The sequence below is a fragment of the Ursus arctos genome, unplaced genomic scaffold (assembly GCF_023065955.2).
Source record: "Ursus arctos isolate Adak ecotype North America unplaced genomic scaffold, UrsArc2.0 scaffold_19, whole genome shotgun sequence".
In the NCBI taxonomy this organism is placed as follows: domain Eukaryota; kingdom Metazoa; phylum Chordata; class Mammalia; order Carnivora; family Ursidae; genus Ursus; species Ursus arctos.
In genome coordinates this window covers 41542419-41556663 of record NW_026622863.1, presented here as the reverse complement: position 1 = coordinate 41556663, position 14245 = coordinate 41542419, and the positions used below count along the sequence as shown (strand labels likewise).

Here is a 14245-nt window from a genome sequence, read left to right as displayed (position 1 = left end):
AAGCCATAATTCGATGAAAGATCTACTCAGTCACTCCTCCACCATTCCTTCTCTTCCAATCCTATTACCCCATTCTTTCCATACTGTTCTCACTCACTCATTGTAGGTAACCAATTTCGTTAGTTTGTTGGGGTTTTTTATGTTTGAATATTCATTAAAATATACAGAAAATGTAAACATACATAAACTTGGCCACTCTATTTTTAAATGTACCATTCAGTGACAGTAAGTACATTTACATTATTGTGCAGCCATCATCACCATCCATCTCCAAAACTTTTTTCATCTTCCAAAACTTGATGCTCCCATTGAACAATAACTCCCATTTCCCCCTCCCTCTAGCCCCTGAAAACCATCATTCTGCTTTCTGTCTCTGTGAATTAGACTCTTCTAAGTACCTCATATAAGTGGAATCATACAGTATTTGTCCTTTTGTGACTGGCTTATTTCATTTAGCTTAATGTGTTCATGATTCATCCATGCTATAGCACATGTCAGAATTTCCTTAAGATTGAATAATATTCTGTTGTGTATTTATACCACATTTTGTTTATCATTCATCTATCACTGGATGCCTGGGTTGCTTCCACCTTTTGGCTATTGTGAATAATAGTGCTACGAACATTGGTTAACGAATATCTGCTCAAATTCCTGCTTTCTCTTCTTAGGGGTATATACCCAGAAGTGGAATTGCTGGGTCACATAGTAATTCTATGTTTAATTTTTTTGAAGAATCACCATACCGTTTTCCACAGATGCTAAACCATTTCACCTTCTAACCAGCAAAGCACAAAGATTCCAATTTCTCCACATCCCTGCCAACACTTGTTATACATATATATACACATATGTATTTATATTTTAAAATATTTTTATGATATCCTAATGAGTGTAAAGTAATATCTCATGAATTTTTTTAAGTTTATTTATTTTTGTTTTAGTAATCTCTGCACCCCACATGGGGCTCAAACTCACAACCCTGAGATCAGAGTTACACGCTCTGCCAACTGAGCCAGCCAGGTGCCCCTCATTGTGGTTTTGATGTGCATTTCCCTAATGATTAGTGATGTTGGGGATCTTTTCATGTACTTTTTGGTCATTTGAATATCTTTGAGAAATGTCCTTTACCCATTTTTAAATTGGGTTGTTTTTTGTTGCTGAGTTGTAGGAGTTTTTTATTTATTTTAAGTATCGATCCCTTATCAGATACATGATTTACAAATACTTTGTTCCCGGTCCATGGATTGTCTTTTTACTCTGTTGACAGTGTCCTTTGGTGCATAAGTTTTTTAATTTTGATAAAGTCCACAACATTCTTTTTTCTTTTGTTGCTTTTGCTTTCTTTGTCATATCCAAGAAATCATTAATTAATTGAATCCAGCATTGTGAAATTTTTCCCCTATGTTTTCTTCTGAGAGTTTTATAGTTTTAGTTCTTATGTTTGGATCCGTGGTACATTTTGAGTTATTTTTTTTATATGGTATTAGGTATTAGGTCCACCTTCATTCTTTTGCATACGAATATCCAGTTTTCCTGATGCTATTTGCTGAAAAAACTATCCCTGCTGAAAATTACTTGACCACATATGTGAGGGTTTCCATTCTCTGCTGTTGGTGTAGATATCTGACTTTATGGCAGTACCACAGTTTTGATTACCGTAGCTTTGTAATAAGTTTTGAAATCAGTGTTCTTTGTTCCAGTGAACAGTGCTTGGTGTTCCAACTTTGTTCTTTTTCAAGACTGTTCCTTCAGATTCTATTTCTGCAAAAAAACATCATTGGGTTTTGATAAGGATTTTATTGAACCTGTATATCACTTTAGGTAGTATTGACGTCTGTCTTGGTCGGCTAAGGCTGCTCAGAGTTATGGAGGCTGGAAGTCTGAGATCAGGGTGCCAGCATAGTTGGTTTCTAGTTAGGACTCTCTTCCTGGCTTGCAGATGCCTGCATTCTTGCTGTATCTTCACAGGAAGAGAGAGGGAGAGAGAGAGAGAAAGCATGCTCTCTCTGATGTCTTTTTATAGGGATACTAATAGTATTCTATAAGGACCCCACCCTCACAACCTCATTTAATCTTAGTTACTTCCACAGTGGTCCTGTCTTCAAATACAGTGACAGTAGGTGTTCGGGCTTCAACATAGAAATTTGTCTTTCAGACCCTGGGCACAGGATATCTTATCATTTATTTATGTCTTCTTCCGTTTCTTTTAGCAATGTTTTGTAGTTGTCAATGTGTAAGTCATTTGCTTCCTTGGTTAAGTTTAGTCCTAAGTATTTTGTTCTTTTTGATACTATTATAAATGAAATTGTTTTCTTAATTTCTTTTTCAGACTGTTCATTATTACTGAAATGCAACTGATTTTTGTGAGTTGATTTTGTATCCTGCAATTTTGCTGAATTTGTTTATTCTAACAGATTTGTTGGGGGGGAATCTCTAGAGTTTTCTACATGTAAGATCACGTCATCTATGAACAGAAATAATTTTACTTCTTCCTTTCCAATTTGGACACGTTTTACTTCTTTTTTCTTGCCTAAACTTGCTCTGGCTAGGACTTCCAATACTATGCTGATGAACATCTTAAGGGCCATTTTTATATCTTTTCTGCGAATTAACCTGTTCGTATCTTTTTCCTATTTTTCTTGGTGTTTTATTGGTGTTTTTCCTAGTTTTTTGGTGTTTTGTCTCAGTGTTTAAGAATTCATAACGTATGAGGGATATTAGTCCTTCATCTGTGATGTATGGTGCACGTATTTTCTTTCAGTTTGTCAGTTTTTTTACTTTGTTTATGGTGGTTTTTTGGCCATACAATTTTTTTAATGTTATGTAGTCAAATTTACCAATATTTTCTTTTATTACTTCTGAATTTTGAAAGACTTTCTCAACCCCAAGATTAAAGAGGAATTTACCTGTGTTCTTTTCTAATACCTGTATGGTTTCATCTTTTCCATTTAGATCTCTGATACATTTGGAGTTTAACTTTGTATATGGTATGAGGAATGGATTTAATTTTATATTTTTCAAATGACTACCCAGTTTTCCCAACACCATTTATTAAAAACTTGTGATGCCATCCATCTCCATCATATACTAAATTTCCAAATATACTTAGCACTATTTCTAGGCCTTCCGTTCTGCTCCACTGGTCTATTCATCTATGTATGCACTTCTACCACGCTGTTTTAATTATAGAGGCTTTGTAATATATTTTAATGTCTGGTACAGCCACATCACAGAAGTCTGGATTTACAAGTCTAGGATAGAAGTTTGTTGCACAGGGGTGCCTGAGTGGCTCAGTCAGTTAAGCATCTGACTCTTGATTTTGGCTCGGGTCGTGATCTCAGGGTTGTGAGATCGAGCCCCACGTTAGGCTCTGCACTGGGCTTGCAGCCTGCTTATAATTCACTCTCTCCTCCTCCCTCTGCCCCACCCCCACACTTGCGCTTGCTTGCTCTTTCTCTAAAAAAAAAAAAAAGAAGAAGTTTGTTGCAGTGATCAGATCTAATTTGATTTGGGGGCATTTTGGGTTTTGAGTAGTCTTAAATTTGCTTTAAGCTAAATCCCTATTGTGCTTTTGCTAAATTATGAGAAATAAAAAAATTAAGTTAGTAGTACTTGATGTTTGTGAGTAGGTCATTACAGCAGGGTTTTATTTTTTAATATTTTTTAAAAGCAGTCTTTTTTTTTTAAGATTTTATTTATTTATTCATGAGAGACAGAGGGGGGCAGAGGGAGAGGGAGTCTCCCCACTGAGCAGGGAGCCTGACTCGGGACTCGATCCCAGGACCCTGGCATCATGACCTGAGCCAAAGGCAAATGCTTAACCAACTGAGCCACCCAGGTGCTCCAGATTCCGTAAAATTTTCAAACAGATTCATGACCCCTGAAAATTTAGAACCACAGGTCTAAAATCTAAGACAGTGATACCTGGTAATAGCCTTCAAGATGTCCAAAATTTGCACCCAACAGTAGGGAAACAGAAGAGGAATGTTCCATCATCTGTTACATTCACATGATGGAATATTATCCAGCTAATCAAAAATATGCTTACATTTGGAGTTTATTTTTGTGTATGGTGTGAGAGAGTGGTCAAGTTTCATGGATGAAAGACCTCGATGTGAGACAGGAATCCATCAAAATTCTAGAGGAGAACAGAGGCAGCAACCTCTACGACATCGGCCAAAGCAACCTTTTTCATGACACGTCCCCAAAGGCAAGAGAAACAAAAGATAAAATGAACTTATGGGACTTCATCAAGATAAAAAGCTTCTGCACAGCCAAGGAAACAGTCAAAAAAACTAAGAGGCAGCCCAGGGAATGGGAGAATATATTTGCAAATGACACTACAGATAAAGGACTGGAATCCAAGATCTACAAAGAACTTCCCAAACTCAATACATGAGAAACAAATAAATCAAAAAATGGGCAGAAGATATGAACAGACACTTTTCCAATGAAGACATACAAATGGCTAACAGACACATGAAAAAATGTTCAAAATCATTAACCATCAGGGAAATTCAAATCAAAACCACACTGAGATACCACCTTACGCCAGTTAGAATGGCAAAAATAGACAAGGCAAGAAACAACAATTGTTGGAGAGGATGTGGAGAAAGGGGATCCCTCCTACATTGTTGGTGGGAATGCAAGTTGGTACAGCCACTCTGGAAAACAGTGTGGAGGTCCCTTAAAAAGTTAAAAATTGAGCTCCCCTATGATCCAGCCATTGCACTACTGGGTGTTTACCCCAAAGATACAGATGTAGTGAAGAGAAGGGCCATATGCACCCCAATGTTCATAGCAGCAGTGTCCACAATAGTTGAATCGTGGAAGGAGCCAAGATGCCCTTCAACAGATGACTGGATTAAGAAGTTGTGGGCCATATATACAATGGAATATTACTCAGCTATCAGAAAGAACGAATTCTCAACATTTGCTGCAACATGGACGGCACTGGAGGAGATAATGCTAAGTGAAATAAGTCAAGCAGAGAAAGACAACTATCATATGATTTCTCTTATCTGTGGAACATAAGAACTAGGATGATCAGTAGGGGAAGAAAGGGATAAAGAAAGGGGGGTAATCAGAAGCGGGAATGAAGCATGAGAGACTATGGACTATGAGAAACAAAGTGAGGACCTCAGAGGGGAGGGGGGTGGGGGAATGGGATACACCGGTGATGGGTAGTAAGGAGGGCACGTATTGCATGGTGCACTGGGTGTTATACGCAACTAATGAATCATCAAGCTTTATATCGGAAACCGGGGATGTACTGTATGGTGACTAACATAATATAATAAAAATCATTTAAAAAAAATAAAAATGAAAATCAAAAAAAATATGCTTACAAAGTGTGAATCAGAACAATGAAAAGGATGTCATAAACAAAATGATAAATTAAAAAGTCCTCAAATTTTGCAAAGACCCCACTCAAAAATCTTCTGGTTAGTGAGTGAACAGGGAAGAAATTCACTGTGTATCTGACACCATGCTTTCTGCTTTACATACACTCTCATATTAATTTGCACTCTCCTAAAAATTGCTCATTCGCAGAATGTTTGTTTTTGGGGTTTTATGTATGTGTGGGTTTTTGTTGTTGTTGTTGTTGTTGTTGTTTTTGTCAGAGAGAGAGAGCCATTGCACAAGCAGGAAGAGTAGCAGGCAGAGGGAGAAGCGGGCTCCCCACTGAGCAGGGAGCCCAATGCGGGACTTGGTCCCAAGACCCTGGGATCATGACCTGAGCTGAAGGCAGTTGCTTAAGTGACTAAGCCACCCAGGCATCCCAGAATGTTTTTGATAATAAGGCTATATCAATGTACCAGAGAATATGAGTCACTATTTAAAGGACTATTTTTTTTTTAAGATTTTATTTATTTATTTGACAGGGAGAGACAGCCAGTGAGAGAGGGAACACAAGCAGGGGGAGTGGGAGAGGAAGAAGCAGGCTCCCAGTGGAGGAGCCTGATGTGGGGCTCGATCCCAGAGCACCGGGATCACGCCCTGAGCCGAAGGCAGACGCTTAACAACTGCGCCACCCAGGCACCCCAACATTTAAAGGACTATTAAAGAACTTTTTTTTATTACTGGTTTCAATCATAATTTCCCTTTTCGTCTCCATTCGTGTCCTAGGCATTGTCTCAATTGCTCATAATTTTCCTACTGCCAGGAAAATAAATACCAACTATACCTATGGTTATTTATTTTTAAATGGAAACAATATTGCTATGATTTTTATTATGAAAAATACAAACAATGCAAAAATAGAAACTTCCTAAAAATTCCTTCATCCAGAGATATTCTTAATATTTTGACAGCTATATTTCAAATATTTTTTCTGTGGGATTTTATAGAGAGGGATCACTTACATATAAATTATGTAACCTGCCTGCCTCATTTAATAATGCATTGACCATAGTACAGTTGTATTTTTTTAAAAGATTTTAAGAGAGAGTGATAGAGAGCACGAGTGGTGGGGAGGGGGAGAGGGAGAGAGAGAAGCAGACTCCCCACCGAGTGAAGAGCCAGTCATGGGTCTTGATCCCTGAGCTCTGAGATCATGACCGGAGCTGAAGTCAGACGCTTAACCAACTGAGCCACCCAGGCACCCCTATATTTACTTTTAAAGTGCAAATGATGTTACAGGTGAGACAAAACTAGTATACAAATGTTCAGAGTAAAGGATGATAAAGCACACTATTTACCCTGATATTATGCTGTGAGAATTCATAAGAGGGAGATAACTTGTATGACCAGAGCAGTCTTTGTCATGTCATGTCATATCTAAGTCAAACTGATCTCATAAGAGCTCTGTGGAGGGAAATTAGTTTTCTTGTCCTATACAGGACTTGCAGTTTTCATTCGAATCATCAAAAATCCAAAGTGTGACCAGTGGTGCAAAATGAGTTTAGAGCTGTTTGGAGAATAGTGGGGCAAATGCAGAAACATAACAGACCCATCTGACAAGAAGAGCTGAAAGGAAGCACCGCTTATGCATAGGACATGGCCCTAATGACTTCTCATTCTTTTCCAGGCACGATTACAGCACACATGAATATAGTTACCAAATCAAGAAGTTTGCTACTATTGGGAGCTGACAAAGAAAAACAAAAGCCATTCTGTGAAAATACAACTGTTTTTAGAATATCCTAAGCTATTATTTCATGTTCAAAGGAAGATTGTTTAAAAAAAACAAAAGTAAGTATTTTCTTTTTCATCTGCTGTTTGGGAATAGCTTACATTTCACAGAACCTAAAAATCATTTAAAAATTGGGGCACTTATACACAACTAAAGAATCATTGAACACTACATCAAAAACTGATGATGTACTTACTATATGTTGGCTAACTGAACTTAATAAAAAAATTTTTTTTTTTAATTGGAGCTCCTGGCTGATTCAGTTGGAAGAGCAAGTAACTCTCGATCGTGAGTTCGATCCCCACTTGGGGTATAGAGATCACTGAAATAAATAAAACTTTAAAAAACAACAGCAAAATAATTTAAAAATTAGTACATAGTTATTGAAAAAACATACACTTAAGTAAAACTAAGAACATTGAAGATCACAACCCAGAGATAACCAAAGTAATCTTTAAGGATAAAACTTCCTAGACATTTTTCATCTAATTTGTCTGTCTATATTGTCTGTATTGATATATCTTTATATTTTACAAATAGGACCACATGATGCCCAACTGTTTTGTAACCTGATTTTTTCATTTAATCATATCTTAAACATTTTTATGTTAACTATTATATAACTAAATTTGTGAATACTTGGAATTACTGATTATAGAAATCTTTCATTTATTTAACCTATCTGTTCTTGTCTTACTTAGAATACTGAATATTGCCTGAGAATGTATATATCTCTCATCGTAATGATTTTTGGTTGATGTTTATACTGGAAAAATGTATGTTTACATCCATAAAAGTCAATACAACATGAAAGATTTCACACAATGTGAAAAAATCCCTTGAGGTGTATAGAGTTGGAAATGAACCAGTTCTGCTGTCATTTCTGAAGCTTCCCCTGACTTTTTAAAAAATTGTTCTTTCTCGCATCGACCACAGGTTAGAGTCTGAATTTTCATATAGTCAGAGTATAGCTGAATTAGTATATTAGTTAGGACAGGCTGTTCTGCTGTGGTAGCAAACAACCCCCAAGTCTCAGTGGCTTACAGAATAACGTTTTATTAACTTGATCATGCTGCATGTCTAATGTGCATCAGGGTCACATTGTGGGCAGGGTCCCAGACCAAAGCCAACTCCACCAATATATAGCTGTACCTTCTGACACACAGTCCCCTTGGCTGCCACATCAGGGAATAGAAAGACTGGAAAATTGTGCAGTCTTGCCAGTGCCTCAGACTGAAGTGACTCTCATCACCTTACCTCAGATTCCATTGGCCAAAACCAGTTTATGACCCTGCCTGTCTGCAAGGTCTGGAAAATGTCACCTATATGCCCAAAAGAAGAGGAAAACTGGATAATGGTGAAACAGTTGTAATTCAATTAATGTCTCCCACACTGGCTAAAACCCATTTCTTTTTCTATGTGTAGGAAGTTGCTTCTGTAAATTAAGCGTGATTTCTTTTTGGAGCAAGGAGGATATCCTGGATTGAGGGTTGACAAGAGGTCTGTGTACAGGTGAGTGAGGAGACTAAGGAAAATGGAAGGTTTTCATGTGAAAGTTCACTTTCTCTGTGGGAATTCAGGAGCTTTAAGTTATTGTTTGAGAACAAGCCTCTCAAAGGCTCTAGAACTAATGGAGGAAATCAAGCTCCTTCAGCATATAAGTTCCCAAAAGCACCTCACTGTCACTCATGAATCCTTCCATGCATATTTCCTTTTGTAATTCACCCCCCTAATGAAGAGGAAGGTATACATTCTATTATTTATGATTATAAAACATATGCTTAAGGGAAAACTTGAAAATATAGAAAAAAACAAAGATTCTTTTTGTAGATATATACCTAGAGACAAATGTTGAAAAATGTAATTGAAAATTCTTTCAGTCTGTCTTATGTGCACACACACATGCATATATAGAACATATGTATATTTTTCCTTAAAAATAGGATTACACTGTACAAACTGTTTCATTAGCTACCTTAGTCACCCAAGGTTGTTTGACATCTTAACATCAACAAATATGTGTTGTTCATTTTATAGCAAGTGTTACTATTGTGTGCATATACTGTAATTTATGTATTTAATGAATCCTCCTTTTCTCTCCAAGTTGTTTCTGATGTCAGCAGTGTCTCCATCATGTAGTCCCCACACATTTTTTCGATTGTCTCAGCTATGGAGTTGCTTCATTGGAGGACATACCTAGTTTAATTTCTGCTAACGTTGCCTTGTTGGACGTTAACAGAGCTACAGCCCACTGTGTGTGTGATATGTAATAGTAATTTCAAATACTGAAATCTAAAACAGAACTCGTAATTGGTTTATTCAAACCTGCTCCTCTTACAGTGTTTTGTGTTACAAAATGACAACTTCATGCTTCCAGTTACTCAAGCCAAACAGCTTAGTGTCATCATGGATGCTGCTTTTTTTTTTTTTTTTTTTCCTTTGCTTTATACCTAAAATCAGCAAATCCTGCCGGCTCTACCTTCAGAGAATATTTAATCTGGTCAGTTCTCATCACCTCCCCCACCACCACCCTAGTACAAGCCCCCCTCACCTCCTGCCTGGATTACAGCAGTAACCTTCCATTTGTCTCCCTGCTTCCTCCCATGTCTTCTTAGTTCACTTTCTATGAGCGATCCTTTTCAGTGTAAATCGGATTATGCCATTCCTTGTCTTGAAACATTTTAGTGGCTTCCTGTCTTACTAAAGAGTAAAAAACCAAAGTTCTTACAGTGGCTCACAGGCCCCATGTGATCCAGCTTCCAGCTACCTCTCTCACCCAAATGAGTTTCTGACCCTCTGTTTTACACACTCCATTCCAGCCACCCTAGTCCTCTTCTTTATTAATCAAAGATAGCCTGCTTCTGCCTTGAGGCCTTTGCAGTTGCTGTTCCCTGTTACTAGGAATGCACTTCTCTTAGATAACTGCATTTTTCACTCTATATTCAGTCTGCTTATATATCACCTTCTCAATGAAAAGCTTCTTCGGCCACCCTTCATTCCCCCAACGTTCCCTGTCCTCTTACTCTTCTTAATTTTTCTCCACAGGAATTTCGCCACCTGACATATAAATAAAAATATCAATGTCAGTATATCAATATTTGTTATTGTCTCTTTCCATTAGAATGTGAGATCCACTGGGACAGGGACTGGATTTATTATCTTCCTCACACCTAGAACCATGCCAGTTGAGGTAGGAGCTCAGTAAATCTGAAAGAATTTTTGACTCCTCTCTCTTTCTCTGCCTCCATGTCTGATCAGATGCCAAAGCCTGTTGATTTTACTTCTCTACATCTTGAAATTATACCGTTCTTCCTTCTTTCCACTCTCAATATCCTGGGTCAGGTTCTTTGCTTGCAAAAGTATAAACACCTTTCAGTTGATCTCTCTGACTCCCGGTTTTACTCCCCTCCAGTAAAAGAATCTGGCCATATTGACCCTGTCACTTCCCTCTGTAAATTCTTCAGTTGCCTTCCATTCCTTACTGGGTGAAAAATAAGCGTTTATATTTAAGTTTGTATTCATTTGACCCTTCTCCTCCAGACACCATGGTAAGTGCCAGTCACACTGATGATGAGACCTGGTCTTTGCTCTCATTATTATCTTATTTCATTCATTTGCCTTCATTTTCCAGCCCCTGGTGTCATCTCCAGCATTATCTTCCTCTAGATCCTAGAACTAATTAAATTTAAATTTAATTAAAAATTCAGGGGAAAAATCAATCCCTCATTGTACGAGGCACTTTTTAGATGCTTGGTGCATGTGGCTGATGGCTACATTATTGGTGGTATAAATACGAAGATTTCCATCATCGCAGAAAGATTTGTTGGACAGACTGGTCTAGACCTTCCCCAAACTATACAAGTCATTCCAAATTATTCTCTTCTCTGCAAATATACCATATACTTTTGGTGCACTGTTTTTGTCACTGCCCTTCACCGATCAGAATACTCTTCTGTACCTTTTCTGCCTAATAAAATTCTCTGATTTTTAAGTCCCAGTTCATATTCTGCAACTTATAGGACATTTTCCTTGACACCACTGCCATTAAGTTAGTCTTCCTTCTGATCCACCCACCCACAAACCATAGGAAGCCTCTTGCACCTCTGATTAGAACCAGCCTTACTACCCTCCTTAAAACCCGAGTTCTCATTATTTTGAGGTACAGGAGATTTTCCACAGAACTCCAGCCTTAGCAAACACCAGCCAGTGAGGAAGTGATGTTCTGCAGGAAAGCAGGAGGGGAGGCTTACATGAAAAAGTGGGAGTTCTGGCCCAAGAGGCTTCTAGAAATTGAGTTCCCATTCAGTCAATACTTTGGATATGCAGGTGTGCTTGTAAGATACCTGGTTACTGTGATTTTCTTGCTCCTGTCTTGTCGGAGTCTTTGATGAAGGCTCTGGTGTTGGTGGTTTTCCTTTCTGGACTTAGAAGGAGGAGGTAGGTTGGGGCGCCTGGGTGGCATAGCGGTTAAGCGTCTGCCTTCAGCTCAGGGCGTGATCCCGGCGTTATGGGATCGAGCCCCACATTAGGCTCCTCCGCTATGAGCCTGCTTCTTCCTCTCCCACTCCCCCTGCCTATGTTCCTTCTCTCGCTGGCTGTCTCTGTCTCTGTCGAATAAATAAATAAAATCTTAAAAAAAAAAAAAAAAAAAAGAAGAAGGAGGAAGTAGGAGTACCTGGGTGGCTCAGTCAGTTGAGCATCTGCCTTTGGCTCAGCTCACGATCCTGGGGTCCTGGGATCGAGCCCTGCATTGGGGCTCCCTACTTAGCAGGGAGTCTGCTTCTCCCTCTGCCTCTGCTGCTCCTCCTACTTGTGTTCTTACTCTTTCATTCTCTCACTCTCTGTCAAGTAAATAAATAAAATCTTAAAAAAAAAAAAAAAAAAAGAAAAGGAAAAGTAGATTCAGAGAAGTACCCAGGAGGTTTTGCCTGTTGAGTGCAGAGAAGCTGGAAGACTTTGTTTAGGGATATCTTTTTCTCAAGGTTTGGCCTCCATAGGTATGCTATGCTCCTAGCCTGTGGGTACTGTCCTCAGCCTTAGCGGGTAAAGTGAGCGAGTCTGAGTTTTGATCCTCCTTGCAGCAGCTGCACAGGAAGATCAACTTGGAATAGGTGGGAGCCATTTAGGCCCCATGTAGAGTATAAACTAGCATCAGCAAGATAGGGAACTGTTCAGGCTGTAATCCCTCTTGCCGAGGTGGTTGGATTCTGTGTGACTCCTGGAGCGTATTTTTGTTGACTCCATCTTTTAGTTTCCCTAGAGTTTCGGGAGGGGCGGGGTTTTGCTAACTCTGTAGTTCTTGATATGAGTGTTGGGTGGTGGGACAAGGGAAAGGGCAAGGGAAGCAGAGCAGGGACATTGGAAGTACAGTTGTTTTAAGGTCTCTATTTAGGAGTGCTCAGGCAAGCTCAGTTTATGAGCGATTTCCCCTTTTCCCCCCTACTTTGCTTTTTCAGGACTCTGCACTTGTCCAAGAGAAGAATCTAAAGAAATCTGAGCAGCTCAGGTAGTTCTAAAAGCCATGGCACAGGTAAGTTGAAATTTCCTCTATCCTTGAAATACTCTCTCTTCCTTTCAAATCATGTGAACATTTGTGTCCTTTATCCCGAAACTTCCTTGTCTCACTGAGCCCCGTTCTTGCTCCCAATTCCTCCATTCCAGAGAAGAGTGATGATGCTCAACTTCCCTTGGTGGCTCTCTCTTCTCCAATAGTGTAGACATAGGGACACAGTGCTCTTACTAATGGAGCAGAAATATATTCTCTTAAGAGAGCCCCCCCTTACCAGAACCATGGTTGAGTGGGACCAGAGACGAGATAACTTTGATCTTTTCCAATGATCTAGCTGGTTTCCTTTCTTCTATTTTTAAATGTTACCCCCTCTTTAAAAATCATAAAACATTTCATACTACCAAAGAATATATAGAAAAACATATCTAGGACATGTATATGGTGTAAAAAATAATAATCAGTGTACTCATTACCCAGATTAATATACCATCTAAGCAGCCTGCATTCCCTTCCCAGATCATATCCCTTCCCACGCTGCATTACTGTTCCCACCAATGGTAATGACTGCTTTCAATTTTGTGTCAATTAGTCCTTTGATTTTTATAATAGTTTTACCATATATGAGTGCATACTAAGCAATATACTGTTGAGTTTTCTGTTTTTAAATTTTTATACAGTTATCATACTCTATTTTTTACCAGATTTTTTCATTCAACACACTGTGTTTTCAAATCATTCATGTTAAATTGTGTAGCACTAGATTGGCAGTTCTCAAAGCATGGTCCAGGAAGACTTCGACATCCTTTCAGGAGACAATACTAACATGTTATTTGCCTTTTTCTGTCACATTCTTCAGTGAGTGTACAGTGGAGTTTCCTAGAAGCTGTAAGATATGTGTTATCCCAATATATTGAATGTAGAAGTAGATGTGAAAATCCAACTTTTTTATTCAGCCAGTCATTAAAGAGATTGCAAAAATATAAAACAAAGCTATTAAATTTTTTGACAATATTTTTCTTAAAATGTGTGTTATTTATGTTACCATCTAACAGGTTTATTATTTTAATAAATTAATAAATTAATACTTTTAAACTTTTAATTTCTAATGTGGTAACTATTGATAGATATACCCAGCATTAATAGTTCTTCGAGGTCCTCAATAAATTTTTTAACAGCTTTATTGTATATATAATTTACATATGATGAAATTCACCCATATAAGTTTGATGGTTTTTAGTATATTTGTAAAGTTCTACAACCATCGGCACAATCCATTTTAGAACATTTTCATTACCCCAAAAAGAAATCCCATTTGCCTTAGCACTCTGTCTCTCCTCCTCATCCACTGGCAACCATTCATTTACTCTCTGTCTCTATGGATTTGCCTATTCTGGACATTTCGTATGAATAGAATCTTAGAATATTTGTTCTTTTGTGTCTGGCTTTTTTCACATAGTATGTTTTCAAGCTTCATCCATGTTGTAGCATTTATCAATATTTCACTCGTTTTTATACTAAATAATATTCCATGGATATGTATATTCCACATTTTATTCTTCAGTTCATCAGTTTATGGACATTTGGGTCATTTCTGCTTTTAG

At 38.1% G+C, this 14245-nt stretch overlaps 1 protein-coding gene across 4 annotated transcripts in view; it reads left to right on the top strand.

The window, feature by feature from the left end:
* ZNF565 (zinc finger protein 565) overlaps positions 1 to 14245 on the top strand; it is a 37851-nt gene that overhangs the window by 5081 nt on the left and 18525 nt on the right. Inside the window, exons 2-5 of one of the 4 annotated variants that reach the window (XM_026484423.4) lie at positions 7031 to 7194; positions 8561 to 8647; positions 10257 to 10325; positions 12592 to 12665. In XM_026484423.4, the coding sequence (XP_026340208.1) occupies positions 12657 to 12665 (9 nt within the window). In that variant the 5' untranslated portion in view covers positions 7031 to 7194; positions 8561 to 8647; positions 10257 to 10325; positions 12592 to 12656. Of the gene's footprint in view, positions 1 to 7030; positions 7195 to 7841; positions 8072 to 8560; positions 8648 to 10256; positions 10326 to 12591; positions 12666 to 14245 lie in introns of those variants that run through there. The other 3 variants (XM_026484425.4, XM_057314705.1, XM_057314706.1) reach the window with 3 other exon arrangements.